The 16,483-nt window shown below is 41.5% G+C and overlaps 1 protein-coding gene across 1 annotated transcript in view; it reads right to left on the bottom strand.

The window, feature by feature from the left end:
- Positions 1–16,483, bottom strand: part of LOC143808658 (adhesion G protein-coupled receptor F5-like) — a 128,838-nt gene that overhangs the window by 16,383 nt on the left and 95,972 nt on the right. The window contains exons 12-14 of the mRNA XM_077291548.1: positions 14,336–14,526; positions 10,251–10,430; positions 572–1,897 (exon numbers count right to left, since the gene is read on the bottom strand). Of these exons, the coding sequence (XP_077147663.1) occupies positions 572–1,897; positions 10,251–10,430; positions 14,336–14,526 (1,697 nt within the window). The remainder of the gene's footprint in view (positions 1–571; positions 1,898–10,250; positions 10,431–14,335; positions 14,527–16,483) is intronic.

Below are 16,483 nucleotides of genomic sequence, written 5' to 3'. Positions count from 1 at the left end.
ACAAAATAAAAAAATAACGTATCCATTGAAGATCTCCTTAATCTTATCCTAACACGTTTCCCATTACAGTGAAAAGGTTCATCAGAATATTATGCTGGAGAGATAAGGGTAACAGGAGGAGAATAAAGCCAGCCATATACATAGATGGCTGTCGGCTGGACAACGCTTTGGCCGACAGCCATCTTGGCTGACTCTCCCATACACAGGAGCGCTCCTCTGCTCTCTATGAGAAAGCTGCCATGTCGGCCAGTGAGAACAATGCGATTGGCTGGCTGAAATTGGAGATGACCGATCGACATCTCCCTTGACCATCAGTCGACCGGCGCCCCCATACACCTTACACCATTGGCCGAAACTGTCGATATCGGCTGGTCCAACCAACGTTAGTCTAATGTGTGTGATGGCCTTAAAATGAGCACCAGTCCTCTCCTGCATCGGTAAATATAATGGGATGACTTAGATATTTTTTAATGCATATCTAATACATTTACAAGTTATTAGGGTTTTTTTTTTGTCTGGTGATATGAAAAGACAAGCCCTGACCATATCAATTTAGAATAATAGAATTTACCTGAAAAGAGTTGAGGGCCGAAAATATCGCTGCTAGAACTTTATTAGCTGGACTAATATAGGCAAAAGTAACACCAAATATCCAAGTGGTTCCTAGAAGTGGTGTTAGGACGGCAATACTTTTTGCAATGACAACAAAATTATTCCTTTCTTCTTGGCCGGGTCGTTCTCCAATTTTCGGCCTCAGTAACTTTACGATAACCACAATCAAGATTAGAAAGTTGATAAACACAATGGATAAAACTGGGATGACAAAGGCCACGAATGTTTCTGATTTGTGTGCCAACCAGCAGAATTTATCACTCGTGAAACTGTCACTCGGAGCTGTAGATGCCACGGTTATAACGGAAATCAATAGAGGACAACCGTATCCTAAAGTGAAAGCTATGATCACCATGATTCGTCTACTTATGTCATGCAGGAAGTAGATCAAACGATAAAAGAGAATAAGTCCGAGGACCAACATCCAGAAGAACAAGGCCAAGTAGAAGTAGAAGGTGAAGAACGTTGTAGCTTTGCATGCATCTGACTTTGGAAATTCTTCCACTCTAGCACCGATTAGAAACCAAATATCGGCAATTAAAAGCGTCATGGCGATATTGACTAGGCAAATGTGACGCATGTAAGAGGTCTTGTTTTTGATGACTGATCTCCATACTACTGCTTCAATGATCAGTGTGATAACCAGACTTGCAACGGATATTCCAAGTCCAATGTATGTAATTAAAGCCAGAGATTCATCAGGCTCATCTCCCATTAAGGCTGAAAATGAGGTCAAGTGGTTGCATGTACATTTCACCGCATTGTCATCATCAGACTTCAAAGCCGAGCATCCAGTACTGTTCCAAGACTGGCCGTCTAGCCAAACACAGTCTGTTTTCTTCAGACTTGTATTAGCCTTGCGGAATGACATGGTGATGTTAAAATTATTTGGATCAATGCTTTTGCTTGAGAGATTACTTATGACCGTTGACATGACTAAGGTATTGACCTTACTTGTTTTGTTTTGCGGCAAGAGTTTGTTCATGGTAGAGTAAGCTATGGAGATCACTGTGGTTGAATCCCCTACTAAGGGGACATTTTCAATCGCTACGCTACTACTTAGATTGGCAAAGAAAAAACTCCCATTATAGCTGCTGTCTTTGTCAACTACTTTGCCAAAGAGTTGAATGTTGGATATGTTTGCATTATTGATGGTAATAGTGTCATTGAATTGAAGATAATTTGCAAATGAGTCCACGGACTCTAGAACTGTAGAACTATTGCTAGAGGCGTTTTTCCAAATATCGACATTATCCACCACAATATCTACCGTCTGGATTAAGTCCTAGGATGCAAAGAAAAACAAAAACATGTTTGTGAGAGGAAAATAAATTGTGTTTACTTGTACAAAAAAGAGAGGGTGTGCCGGCGATCGCTGCCAGGCGTTAGCGGATAGTGACAGCGGACACCAGGCTTTCAGTACCAGGAGCGATCCACACTACTCCCGGCACTTTAACCCCCTAAATGCTAAGATCAAACTCGATCGCAGCATATAGCGAGCTGGCAAAGGGGCGCACCAGGAAGAAAGCCCCTCTGGCCTTGGATCAGAGACCCCGTAACATCATCAAGGGTCACGACCATTGCCATGGTTACCTGATGTCGTCAGAACGACATCCGGATCACCATGCACTAGGAAGTTAGCTAGATCAAGCGCAGTGCATGATCTAACTAACTTCTGTCTTAAGTGCTGACAGACTATAAGGTATAGCAATGCTGGAGCATTGCTATACCTTATAACCGCGATCAAACTGCAGAAAGTCCCATAGTGGGACTAAGTAAAAAAAAAGGACAAAAAATAGTGAAAAAAGTTGTATAAATAGTTTTTTAAAAATCACAAAATACTAAAAATATTTTTACAGTATATTGTATCTATAAATAAATAGTCCAAAACGACCCGACCTATAAAATCATCCCAATAGTTGACCCCTTTAACCCCTTCATGACCCAGCCTATTTTGACCTTAATGACCTGGCCGTTTTTTGCAATTCTGACCAGTGTCCCTTTATGAGGTAATAACTCAGGAATGCTTCAACGGATCCTAGCGGTTCTGAGATTGTTTTTTCATGACATATTGGGCTTCATGTTAGTGGTAAATTTAGGTCGATAATTTCTGCGTTTATTTGTGAAAAAAAAACAGAAATTTGCAATTTTCACATTTTGAATTTTTATTCTGTTAAACCAGAGAGTTATGTGACACAAAATAGTTAATAAATAACATTTCCCACATGTCTATTTTACATCAGCACAATTTTGGAAACAAAATTTTTTTTTGCTAGGAAGTTATAAGGGTTAAAATTTGACCAGTGATTCCTCATTTTTACAACAAAATTTCCAAAACCATTTTTTTTAGGGACCACCTCACATTTTAAGTCAGTTTGAGGGTTCTATATGGCTGAAAATACCCAAAAGTGACACCATTCTAAAAACTGCTCCCCTCAAGGTGCTCAAAACCACACTCAAGACGTTTATTAACCCTTCAGGTGTTTCACAGCAGCAGAAGCAACATGGAAGAAAAAATGAACATTTAACTTTTTAGTCACAAAAATGATCTTTTAGCAACAATTTTTTTATTTTTCCAAGGGTAAAAGGAGAAACTGGACAACGAACGTTGTTGTCCAATTTGTCCTGAGTACGCTGATACCTCATATGTGGAGGTAAACCACTGTTTGGGCGCACGGCAGGGCTCGGAAGGGAAGGAGCGCCATTTGACTTTTTGAATGAAAAATTGGCTCCAATCTTTAGTGGACACCATGTCGCGTTTGGAGAGCCCCCGTGTGCCTAAACATTGGAGCTCCCCCATAAGTGACCCCATTTTGGAAACTAGACCCCCCCCAAGGAACTTATCTAGAAGCATAGTGAGCACTTTAAACCCCCAGGTGCTTCACAAATTGATCCGTAAAAATGAAAAAGTACTTTTTTCACAAAAAAATTATTTTAGCCTCAATTTTTTCATTTTCACATGAGCAACAGGATAAAATGGATCCTAAAATTTGTTGGGCAATTTCTCCTGAGTACACTGATACCTTACATGTGGGGGTAAACCACTGTTTGGGCACATGGTAAGGCTCGGAAGAGAAGGAGCACCATTTGACTTTTTGAATGAAAAATTATCTCCATTGTTAGCGGACACCATGTCGCGTTTGGAAAGCCCCTGTCTGCCTAAACATTGGAGCTTCCCCACAAGTGACCCCATTTTGGATACTAGACCCCCCAAGGAACTTATCCAGAAGCATAGTGAGCACTTTAAACCCTCAGGTGCTTCACAAATTGATCCGTAAAAATGAAAAAGTACTTTTTTTTCACACAAAATTTCTTTTAGCCTCAATTTTTTCATTTTCACATGGGCAACATGATCAAATGGATCCTAAAATTTGTTGGGCAATTTCCCCGATTACGCAGATACCTCATATGTGGGGGTAAACCACTGTTTGGGCGCACGGCAAGGCTCGGAAGGGAAGGTGCGCCATTTGACTTTTTGAATGGAAAATTAGCTCCAATCATTAGCGGACACCATGTCGCGTTTGGAGAACCCTTGTGTGCCTAAACATTGGAGCTCCCCTACAAGTGACCCCATTTTGGAAACTAGACCCCCCAAGGAACTTATCTAGATGCATGGTGAGCACTTTAAACCCCCAGGTGCTTCACAGAAGTTTATAACGCAGAGCCGTGAAAATAAAAAAATAATTTTTCTTTCCTCAAAAATGATATTTTAGCCCACAATTTTTTATTTTCCCAAAGTTAACAGGAGAAATTGGACCGCAAATGTTGTTGTCCAGTTTGTCCTGAGTACGATGATACCCCATATGTGTGGGTAAACCACTGTTTGGGCGCATGGCAGGGCTTGGAAGGGAAGGCATGCCATTTGGCTTTTTGAATGGAAAATTAACTCCAATCATTAGTGGACACCATGTCGCGTTTGGAGAGCCCCTGTGTGCCTAAACATTGGAGCTCCCCCACAAGTGACCCCATTTTGGAAACTAGACCTCCCAAGGAACTAATCTAGATGTGTGGTGAGCACTTTGAACCCCCAAGTGCTTCACAGAAGTTTATAACGCAGAGCCATGAAAATAAAAAATAATTTTTCTTTTCTCAAAAATGATATTTTAGCCCACAATTTTTTATTTTCCCAAGGTTAACAGGAGAAATTGGACCCCAAAAGTTGTTGTCCAGTTTCTCCTGAGTATGCTGATACCCCATTTGTGGGGGTAAACCACTGTTTGGGCACACGTCGGGGTTCGGAAGGGAAGTAGTGATGTTTTGAAATGCAGACTTTGATGGAATGCTCTGCGGGCGTCACGTTGCGTTTGCAGAGCCCCTGATGTGCCTAAACAGTAGAAACTCCCCACAGGTGACCCCATTTTGGAAACTAGACTCCCAAGGGAACTTATCTAGATGTGTGGTGAGCACTTTGAACCCCCAAGTGCTTCACAGAAGTTTATAACGCAGAGCCGTGAAAATAATAAATGTGTTTTCTTTCCTCAAAAATATTTTTTTAGCCCAGAATTTTTTAATTTTCCCAAGGGTAACAGGAGAAATTTGACCCCAAGAGTTGTTGTCCAGTTTCTCCTGAGTACGCTGATACCCCATATGTGGGGGTAAACCACTGCCACATGCCGGGGCTCGGAAGGGAAGTAGTGACGTTTTGGAATGCAAACTTTGATGGAATGGTCTGCGGGCATCATGTTACGTTTGCAGAGCCCCTGATGTGCCTAAACAGTAGAAACCCCCCACAAGTGACCCCATTTTGGAAACTAGACCTCCCAAGGAACTAATCTAGATGTGTGGTGAGTACTGTGAACCCCCAAGTGCTTCACAGAAGTTTACAACGCAGAGCCGTGAAAATAAAAAATCATTTTTCTTTCCTCAAAAATGATGTTTTAGGAAGCAATTTTTTATTTTCCCAAGGGTAACAGGAGAAATTGGACCCGAATAGTTGTTGCCCAGTTTGTCCTGAGTACACTGATACCCCATATGTGGGGGTAAACTACTGTTTGGGCACAAGTCGGGGCTCGGAAGGGAAGTAGTGACGTTTTGAAATGCAGACTTTGATGGAGTGGTCTGCGGGCGTCACATTCCATTTGCAGAGCCCCTAATGTGCCTAAAGAGTAGAAACCCCCCACAAGTGACCCCATTTTGGAAACTAGACCCCCCAAGGAACTTATCTAGATGTGTAGTGAGCACATAGAACCCCCAAGTGCTTCACAGAAGTTTACAACGCAGAGCCATGAAAATAAAAAATAATTTTTCATTCCTCTAAAATTATGTTTCAGCAAGCAATGTTTTATTTTCGCAAGGGTAACAGGAGAAATTGGACCCTAATAATTGTTGCCCAGTTTGTCCTGAGCATGCTGGTACCCCATATGTGGGGGTAAACCACTGTTTGGGTGCACGTCGGGGCTCGGAAGGGAGGGAGCACCATTTGACTTTTTGAATGCAAGATTGGCTGGAATCAATGGTGGCGCCATGTTGCGTTTGGAGACCCCTGATGTGCCTAAACAGTGGAAACCCCTCAATTCTAACTCCAACACTAACCCCAACACACCCCAAACCCTAATCCCAACTCTAGATATAACCCTAACCCCAACACACCCCTAACCACAACCCTAACCCAACACACCCCTAACCTTAAACTCAACCCTAACCCTAATCCCAACCCTAACCACAACCCTAACCCCAACACACCCCTAACCCTAACCCTAACCACAAGCCTAATCTTAACCCTATTTCCAACCCTAGCCCTAATTCCAACCCTAACTCTAATTCCAACCCTAAGGCTATGTGCCCACATTGCGGATTCATGTGAGATTTTTCAGCTCCATTTTTGAAAAATCCGCAGGTAAAAGGCACTGCGTTTTACCTGTGCATTTACAGCGGATTTCCAGTGTTTTTTGTGCAGATTTCACCTGCGGATTCCTATTGAGGAGCAGGTGTAAAATGGAATCCGCACAAAGAATTGACATGCTGCGGAAAATACAACACAGCGTTTCCGTGCGGTATTTTCCGCACCATGGGCACAGCGGATTTGGTTTTCAGTAGGTTTACATGGTACTGTAAACCTGATGGAAAACTGCTACGAATCCGCAGCGGCCAATCCGCTGCGGATCCAGAGCCAAATCCGCACCATGTGTGCACATAGTCTAATCTATCCCTAACTCTAGTTCTAACCCTAATTCTAACCCTAGCCCTAACCCTAACCCTAGCCCTAACCCTAACCATAACCCTAGCCCTAACTCTAACCCTAACCCTAACCCTAGCCCTAGTGGGGGAAGAAAAAAAATATATATTTTCTTTATTTTTATTATTGTCCCTACCTATGGGGGTGATATAGGGGGGTTCATTTACTATTTTTTTTATTTTGATCACTGTGATAGGTTTTATCACAGTGATCAAAATGTACCTGGAACGAATCTGCCGGCCGGCAGATTCGGCGGGCGCACTGCGCATGCCCCCGCCATTTTGGAAGATGGCGGCGCCCATGAAGAAGACGGACGGACACCGCGAGGCTCGGTAAGTATGGGGGGGGATCGGAGCACGGGGGGGGATTGGAGCACGGGGGGTGGATCGAAGCACGGGGGAGCGGACAGGAGGACAGGGGAGCGGACAGGAGGACGGAGGGGAGCAGACCACAGTACGGGGCAGAAAGGAGGACTGGGGAGGCTATCGGTGGCGGTGGGGGCAGATTAGGTTTTCCAGCCATGGCCGATGATATTGCAGCATCGGCCATGTCTGGATTGTAATATTTCACCATTTTCATAGGTGAAATATTACAAATCGCTCTGATTGGCTGTTTCACTTTCAACAGCCAATCAGAGCGATCATAGCCACGGGGGGGTGAAGCCACCCCCCCTGGGCTGAAGCACCACTCCCCCTGTCCCTGCAGATCGGGTGAAATTGGAGTTAACCCTTTCACCCGATCTGCAGGGACACGATCATTCCATGACGCCACATAGGCATCACAGGTTGGATTGGCACCGACTTTCATGACGCCTACGTGGTGTCAAAGGTCGGGAAGGGGTTAATGAACACCGTAAAAAAAAGGCAAAAAATTATGCTTTATCATTATACCGCCGACCAAAAAGTGGACTAAAACGCAATCAATAAGACACATGTAAATAAAAATGGTACCGCTGAAACCATCAACTTTTCCCACAAAAATAAAAGCTATATTTCACATCATAAAGCAATGCAAAAATTTTTTTTTTCTATAAAATAGTTTTTATTGTATAAAAGGACCAAAACATAAAAAAAAATTTAAATGGGGCATCGCTATAATCGTACTGACCGGAAGAATAAAACTGCCTTATCAATTTTACCATACGAGGAACGGCATTAAAAAAAAAGCCCAAAAAAACAATGCCAATGGAGTCAAAATCTTCACGACACCTGTAGATAAATTACCCGAGGGATCTGTGGGAGAGAGGGGTATAATTTCCAAAATGGGATCACTTGACCACAAATTTTTAGGTCCATTTTCTGTGGGAATTTTAATTTCTTTTCACTGCTCTACGTTATAAACTTCTGTGAAGCAACTGGGGGTTCAGGGTGCTCACCACACATCTAGATACATTCCTTGAGGGGTCTAGCTTAAAAAATGGTGTCACTTGTGAGTGTTTTCCACTGTTTAGGCACATCAGGGGCTCTTGAAGAGAGACAGGACACCGGCAGACCATTCCATCAAAGTCTGTATTCCAAAACTTCATTCCTTCTTTTCTGAGCCCTGCCGTGAGCCTAAACAGTATTTTACCCCCACATTTGGGCATCTGTGTACTAAGGAGAAATTTCACAACAAAATTGTTTGGTTCAATTTCTCCTATTACCCTTGTGAAAATGCAGAATTTGGGGCTAAAAATCATTTTTGTGGGGTAAATGTTACGGCTCATTGTTATAAACTACTGTAAAGCACCGGGTTCAAGGTGCTCAACACACATCTAGATATGTTTCCTGAGAGGTCTAACTTCCAAAATGGGGTCACTTATGGGGGTTTCCACTGCTCAGGCACATCAGGGGCTCTCCAAATGCAACAAGGCGTCCGCTAATTATTCCAGCAAATTTTGCATTCAAAAAGTCAAACGGAGCTCCTTCCCTTCCAAGCCCTGCTGTGCACCAAAACAGTAGATTTCACCCATATATGGGGATATCAGTATACTCAGGAGAAATTACCCAACACATTATTTGGTGCATTTTCTCCTGTTACCCTTGTGAAAATACAAAATTTGGGGCTAAAAATAATTTTTTGGGGTAAAATGTGATATTTTTTTTTTATATTCACAGCTCAATGTTATAAACTTTAGTAAAGCCCCTGAGGGTACAAGGTGCTCACCACTCATCTACATAAGTTCCCCAAGGGGTCTAGTTTCCCAAACGGTATAACTTGTGGGGGGTTTCCACTGTTTAGGCACAACAGGGGCTCTCAAAATGCAACATGGTGTCCACTAGTTATTCCAGTAAATTTTGCATTAAAAAAGTCAAATGGTGCTCCTTCCCTTCCAAGCCCTGCTGTGCATATTGAAAATTGGTGCACTCAGGAGAAAATGCACAACAAACTGTATGGTATAATTTCTCGCGTTACTCTTGTGAAAATGCAAAATTTGGGGCTAAAAAATCATTTTTTGTGGGGAAAATGTGATTTTTTTTATTTTCACGGATCATTGTTCTAAACTTCTGTGAATCACCTGGGGGTTCAAGGTGCACATCACACACCTAGATAAGTTCCTTGAAGGGTCTAGTTTCCATAATATTGTCACTTTGGGGCTCTCCAAACTCCACATGGCGTCTGCTAATTAACTCAGCAATTACTCCCTCCTTTCCGAGCCCTGCCATGTGCCCAAACAGTGGTCTTCTCCCACATATGAGGTATCGGCATGCTCAGGAGAAATTACACAACAAATTTTGCAGCCCATTTTTTCCTGTTACCTTTGCGAAAATAAATTGTTGGTCTACAGTAAAATTTTGGGAACAAAAAGTTAAATGTTCATTTTTTGATTTCACATTCCAAATATTCACGTGAAGCACCTGAAGGGTTAATATACTTCTTGAATGTGGTTTTGAGCACCTTGAGGGGTTCCATCTTTAGAATGGTGTCACTTTTGAGTATTTTATGTAATACAAGCCCCTCAAAGTCACTTCAAATGTGATGTGGTTCCTAAAAAAATGGTTTTGCAAATGTTGGAACAATGAGAAATCGCTGGTCAATTTTTAACCCTTATAACTCCCTAACAAAAAAAATTAAGGTTCAAAAATTGTGCTGGTGTAAAATAGACATGTGGGACATTTTATTTATTAACTATTTTGAGTCATGTACATCTCTGATTTAAGGGCATTAAAATGAAAAGTTTGAAAATTGCAAAATTTTCCAAATTTTCACCAAATTTCCGATTTTCTCACAAATAAAGGCAAGACATATCTATGGAATTTTACCACTATCATGAAGTGCAATAGGTCATGAAAAAATAGTCTCAAAACTAGTGGGATCCATTGAAGCGTTCCAGAGTTATTACCACATAAAATTGTAAAATTTGTCCCGGTCATGAAGGTGAAAACAGGCTGGGGGGTGATGGGGTTAAAAAGTGCTGTAGAAACTAGAAAATTGTAAAAGACAATTTCAAAAACAAGAAACCAAAACCGGATGTTCCACTTACTGCCATCATTTTCGTTGATACGGTGACGCTCTGGTTTGCAACTATAGATATTATTTCGACCATGAAGTCTATATTTTTGGATGAATTTGCAATATTAACTTTTTCGTCTATCGCAACATTTCTTATATCTTCAAGAAGTTTCGGCAGGTTTCCTTGTACATTTGGGCTCTCTACTACATCCTTTATTTGAAGATAAATACAAAAGGAAGGTTACTGAAACAAATCATAAAGATAAGCAATAACGAGTGTCCAAAACTTCAGTCCCCTTACATGGCTGAAGTCAAGCTGTGCCTATAGTGGATATGGCAAATTTTCTATACCTTAGAAGAATCAATGGCGAAACGTGCGTTGGGCACTGAGATGGCAATCTGGATTGGTACTCTCACTTTTCTGCTATTATGTATAATTATATTTGGATACTGAATGTACTTGACTTGTTATCCGCATACATTCTACTTTCCTAAATGGCTTTATTCACGTTATTAGTTACAGCTACTAAGCAGGAGAATCTAGTACCGTATATCATTATGCACCATCATGACATCTGATGTACACAAGGACTGCACTTATTTTTGATTAGTTAATTATTTAACAATCTTTTATGAATTTTATATTTAACACTATCCATACTCTTTTCATCTGTGCAGTTTGTAATAGATCATGAGTCATGTACATATATTCATCCCCTTCATGACATGGCAATTTTTTTATTTCTGTTTTTTTGCTCCCCTTCTTCCCAGAGAAATAACTTTTTTATTTTTCTGTTAACGTATAGCCGTATGATGGTTTGTTTTGTTGTGAGACAGGTTATACTTTTGAATTAAACCATTTATTCTACCACATAGGGCACTGGAAAATGGGAAAAAAAAATTCCAGGTACGTTGAAATTGGAAAAAAAAGGGCACTTTCACAATTGATTTGGGGATTTTTCATTTACCATGTTCACTATTTAGTAAAACTTACCTGGCAATTTAATTTTACAGGTCAGTACAGTATGCAGACACCATACATGTATAGTTTTTTTTTATATACAAGTGGTGAAAAAAATGTGGAGATTCATAACGTTTTCATTTTTTCGGGATATGGAGCTGTGCGAGGGCTTATTTTTTGCAGACTGAGCTAATATTTTACTGAAACCATCTTGGGGTAGATATAATGTCTTCATCGCCTCTTTTTGCAGCAGCCAAAAACAAAGTTATTCTGGCGTTTTGATTTTTTATCATTACGCCGGATTAATTTACTTTATGTGTGTTTTTAATTTTTTTAATTGTTTTATTTATAATGGGGCAAATGGGAAATCATTTTAACTTTTGTGTTTTTTTATTATTTTAATATTTGTAAAAACTTTTTTGTTCACTTTTTATTGTATTTAACCCCTTTCTGGCGTTGGGCCTAATAATAAGCCCACATCGGAATCCATCCTTTTGATGTGTGCTACGGCACTGACCCCACATCTTTCCCAGTACATGTCAGCTGTTTTAAACAGTTCACATGTGCCTTAATAGTTTGGTTGGAATTGCAATCCACCCGCGGCTGGTAACCCATTAAATGCTGCTGTCAATCTCTGACAGTGGCATTTAACTTGTGCTCCCCGGAAGCGCGCCGGAAATCCCGCCCATCGGTGACCCTGTCATGTGATCACAGGTCACCGATGGGTTGGCATGACAAAAAGAGATCTCCAGCAGACCTCTATGGTTGTCATAGCCGAATTGCCATGAGTACAGCCCGGTGGTCAGCGCTCGTAGCAAGTGAGCATTTTTGCTACATACAGGCGATCTGATCATCACCTGTATGAAGAAGAGCCGATCACACAACTGTAGCTTCTAGTCTCCCATGGAGACTATTGAAGCATTCAAAAAGTAAAAAAAAAAGTTTAAAAATATAAAAAAAATAAAAATATAAAAGTTCAATGCCCCCATTTGCCCCATTCAAAATCAAACAATACAAAAATTCAAACATGCACATCTTTGGTATCGCCGAATTGAGAATCACCCGATCTATCAATATAAAAAAAGAATTAACCCAATCGCGAAACGCCGTATCGAGAAAAACAGTCAAAATGCCAGAATTACTTTTTTTGGGTTGCCGCTATAGTGCAATAAACTGCCTTAACGGGCGATCAAAAGATCATCTCTACACCAAAATGGTATCAATAAAAACGTCAGCTTGGTGCGCAAAAAATAAGCCCTAACCCAACCCGAGATCCCGAAAAATGGAGACGTTACGGGTCTCGGAAAATGGCACAATTTTTTGTAAACCAAAATTTGGATTTTTTTTTCACCACTTAAATAAAAATAACCCAGACATGTTTGGTGTCTATGAACTTGTGATGACCCGGAGAATCATAATGGCAGTTTTAGCATTTAGTGAACATGGTAAACAAAAAAAAACCAAAAACAACTGTGGAATTGCCCTATTTTGTCAATTTCACCACACTTGGAATTTTTTTCCCGCTTTCCAGTACACGATATGTTAAAACCAATGGTGTCATTCAAAAGTACAACTTGTCCCGCAAAAAACAAACCATGGCTATATTGACGAAAAAAATAAAAAGTTATGGTTCTGGGAAGAAGGGGATCAAAAAACAAAAACGCAAAAAAAGAAAATGGCCTGGGGATTAAGGGGTTAATAGTCCACATAGGGGACTTGAAGCTGTGATCATCCGATCGCTTGTGCTATACATAGCAGTTCATCTGCACTGCTATGTATAACGAATATCACAATCTGCTATGAACGCCAGCCACGACTCGGCTTTCACAGGAGGATCATAATGACAGCCATGGGGGTCATCAACAGAAGAGCACCAGTCTGGGAGTATGTTGCGGTTTTATTTTACTTAATTATATTTAATTTAAAAAGGGTTGATCCCCTATAAAACTTCAGCCAATAGCTGCAGAGTAGAAAGTGATGTCAGAAAATGGGGTGTGGTTTTGGTAAATTTTTCTGTCAGTAACGTGTGTAATGCCGGCTTCTCTGCACTCTGCCTTCCTCCCCCTCAGCAGAGGCACCAACTCACTCACCTCCACGGCCCCGCACTCCCCCTACATCTCCTGCTGTTACTGCCCTGGGTCAGTGCACTGCTTGAAGATCCCGGGGCACTGTGCTTAGGGCTCACACATGGTCTCTCCCTCTTAAAGCACCAGAGCGAGCTGTCCTAAAGTGTCCCCAGGCAATAGATGGGAGACACTTATTATTTAAGGCACCTCCACCTGATGGGAGATGATTGAACAACGTTGTTTGTCTGTTTCTAACACGCTTGCTAGTTCTCAGGTCCCAGTGCTTGTATTCAGTATACCTGCCTGTCTGTGTATCAGTCGTGCCTACCTGCCTGCCTGTATATCAGCCATGCCCATCTGCACCAGCCTGCCTGTATATCAGCCATGCCTGGCTGTATTTCAGCCGTGCCTGTCTGCACCAGCCTGCCTGTATATCAGCAATGACTGTCTGTACTCGCCTGCCTGTATGTCAGCCATGCATGCTAGCACTGGCTGTCTATGTATCAGTCATGCCTACCTGCTTGCCTGTATATCAGCCATGTCTGTCTGTACCCACTTGCCTGTATATAAGACATGCTCACCTGTACTCGCCTACCTGGATTCCATTCGTGCCCACCAATACTTGCTTGCCTGTGTGTCTGTCGTTCCAGTCACTTTACCAGCCATGCCAGCCAGTATTTGCCAAGTCTACCATTCCTGCCCAATTCTGCCTCCTGTCCCTTGGGGTAACCTGCCATCCACCCGAGGTCAGACCTGGTGTAACACCTGGTTCCACCTCCCTCGTCTCTCCTCGAATCACAGTATTGTCAGCTGCCGTGTATCCGAGGTCTGACTTGGTGAGGCACCTAGTCACGCCATTCCGGGCTCTGCTTGGATCACGGCATAGTGGTTCCAACACCCAGTCCGTAACAACGTACAGCAGTAGTTACTTTTCCCTGTGCAGGTTATGACCCATAATGTACAGAACACCTCTAGAATGTACTTTTGGAGTCATTATATACAGTGACTTGGACATAGTAGTAATAATAATAATAATATGTCAGAAATTCATCCTACATGTCTTAATAACATAAATTTAGCAGTTAATACCTTGACAGTCAGCAGCTGCGCAAATATCTTGGCTGAATAACACTCATTAATTTCATTACCCCAGGATCCATCATTATTACAGGGATAAATTTTGTTGCCTAGCTTAGATGGGTCGATGTTCTGGCATGGCATAGAATAGTTAAACCCAACCGGTGTTTCAGGAAGATTATCCTTTTTTGAGCATGTGTTACCTAAACACAACAACAAACATCTGTGTCAGGGAGTTCCAAAAAGTTTAAAACAAGTTGGGTTAACCTCAATGACGAGAAGCCTTCTCCAGTGGACCACCACTTCCATCCATATCATGTCCAATCAAGTCTGATCTTACACCCCTCCCCCATCTTCCCTGCACCATTTTTCCTCATCCACCAGCCTAAACTATGGACAACTGACAGGAGAGGTACAGCAATTTATGCTGCCTGTTCCCAATTCTGACCCTCATGGTGCAACAGAAAACTGGATTCACACAACCAAGCAATGTTTTTCCACTGCTCAGTGATACATTTTTAGCTCTTTTTCGTACTGGAGTTGCCTCTTTTTCTCTCAGAAAACAGTGGTGTTGGAACTGGCTACGCACCCTCAAAACCCTTCCTCAAAACAATTCTTCACCTTCTCATCTCATCCCTTAATTGTAAGAATCCTTCACATTCTCTTCTGATCCCTTAATCTTGGCAATCCTTCATATTCTCCTCTGATCCCTTCATTATAACGATTCTTTAAATCCTCATTTCATTACAGTCCATAGGATCTTATTTGGTTGAGTGTCTTTGTTTGACCAGACCACTCTCAGTAAACTCCCCACACCGAAGCAAGAGAAAACGTCACAGGGTTTCCAGTCAATCAAAGACTGATCCTGGCTTGACAAGCACCAGTACATAGGCCTTGGTCGAAGGCACTCAGATTTTCTAATGTAGATTCTCTCTGAAAGTGAGGCACAGAAAACAGGTTCATATGATTTTGTGCTGCACTCTGGCATCACGAATCTATATGTCTATAGATGGACTTGGAGGATGGTCACCATTATGATACAATGGCCAGTTGATGGAACTTTGTTCTGTTAGGGAAAGTGGTGGAAGAACAAAATGGGCTTATCTGGCATTTTTCAGTCTGTATGAAATGTGGGAGTTGTTTTTTTGGCTTCCCCAATCTCTATAACTACAAGTGCTTCTCACTAAATTAGAATATCATAAAAAAGTTAATTTATTTCCATTCTTCAATACAAAAAGTGCAACTCATATATTATATAGAGTAATTACAAACAGAGTGATCTATTTCACGTGCTTCTTTCTGTTAATGTTGATGATCATGACTTACAGCCAATGAAAACCCAAAAGTCATTATCTCAGGAAATTAGAATAATAAACAAAAAACACCTGCAAAGGCTCCCTAAGTGTTTAAAAAGGTCCCTTAGTCTGTTTCAGTAGCTCCACAATCATGGGGAACACTGTTGACGTGACAGATGTCCAGAAGGCAGTCATTGACACACTCCACAAGGAGGGTAAGCCACAAAAGGTCATTGCTATAGAAGCTGGCTATTCACAGAGTGCTGTATCCAAGCAGATTAATGGAAAGTGGAGTGGAATGAAAAAAAGTGTGGTATTAAAAGGTGCACAAGCAACCGGGATAACTGCAGCCTTGAAAGGATTATTAAGAAAAAGCCATTCAGAAATTTGGGGGAGATTCACAAGGAGTGGACTGCTGCTGGAGCCATTGCTTCAAGAGCCACCACACACAGACGCATCCAGGACATGGGCTACAAGTGTCGCATTCCTTGTGTCAGGCCACTTATGACCAATAGACAATGCCAGAAGCATCTTACCTGAAAAGCAAATTTTGCATTTCATTTGGAAATCAAGGTCTCAGAGTCTGGAGGAAGAGTGGAGAGGCCACAACCCAAGCTGAACTCTTTTGTGAAGTTTCCACAATCAGTGATGGGGTCATCTGCTGGTGTAGGTCCACTGTGTTTTAGGAGCCAGCTCTGACCAAGTATTGAGTTCAGTAGGCCAACATTTTGGATTTTAAAATCATTTTTCAAGCTGGTGTTATAAAGTATTCTAATTTACTGAGATGATGACTTTTGGGTTTTCATTGGCTGTAAGCCATAATCATCAACATTAACAGAAATAAACACTTCAAATAGATCACTCT

The sequence above is a fragment of the Ranitomeya variabilis genome, chromosome 2 (assembly GCF_051348905.1).
Source record: "Ranitomeya variabilis isolate aRanVar5 chromosome 2, aRanVar5.hap1, whole genome shotgun sequence".
NCBI lineage: Eukaryota > Metazoa > Chordata > Amphibia > Anura > Dendrobatidae > Ranitomeya > Ranitomeya variabilis.
The sequence above is the reverse complement of the archived record's forward strand: the minus strand, read 5'-3'. Positions and strand labels throughout refer to the sequence as shown.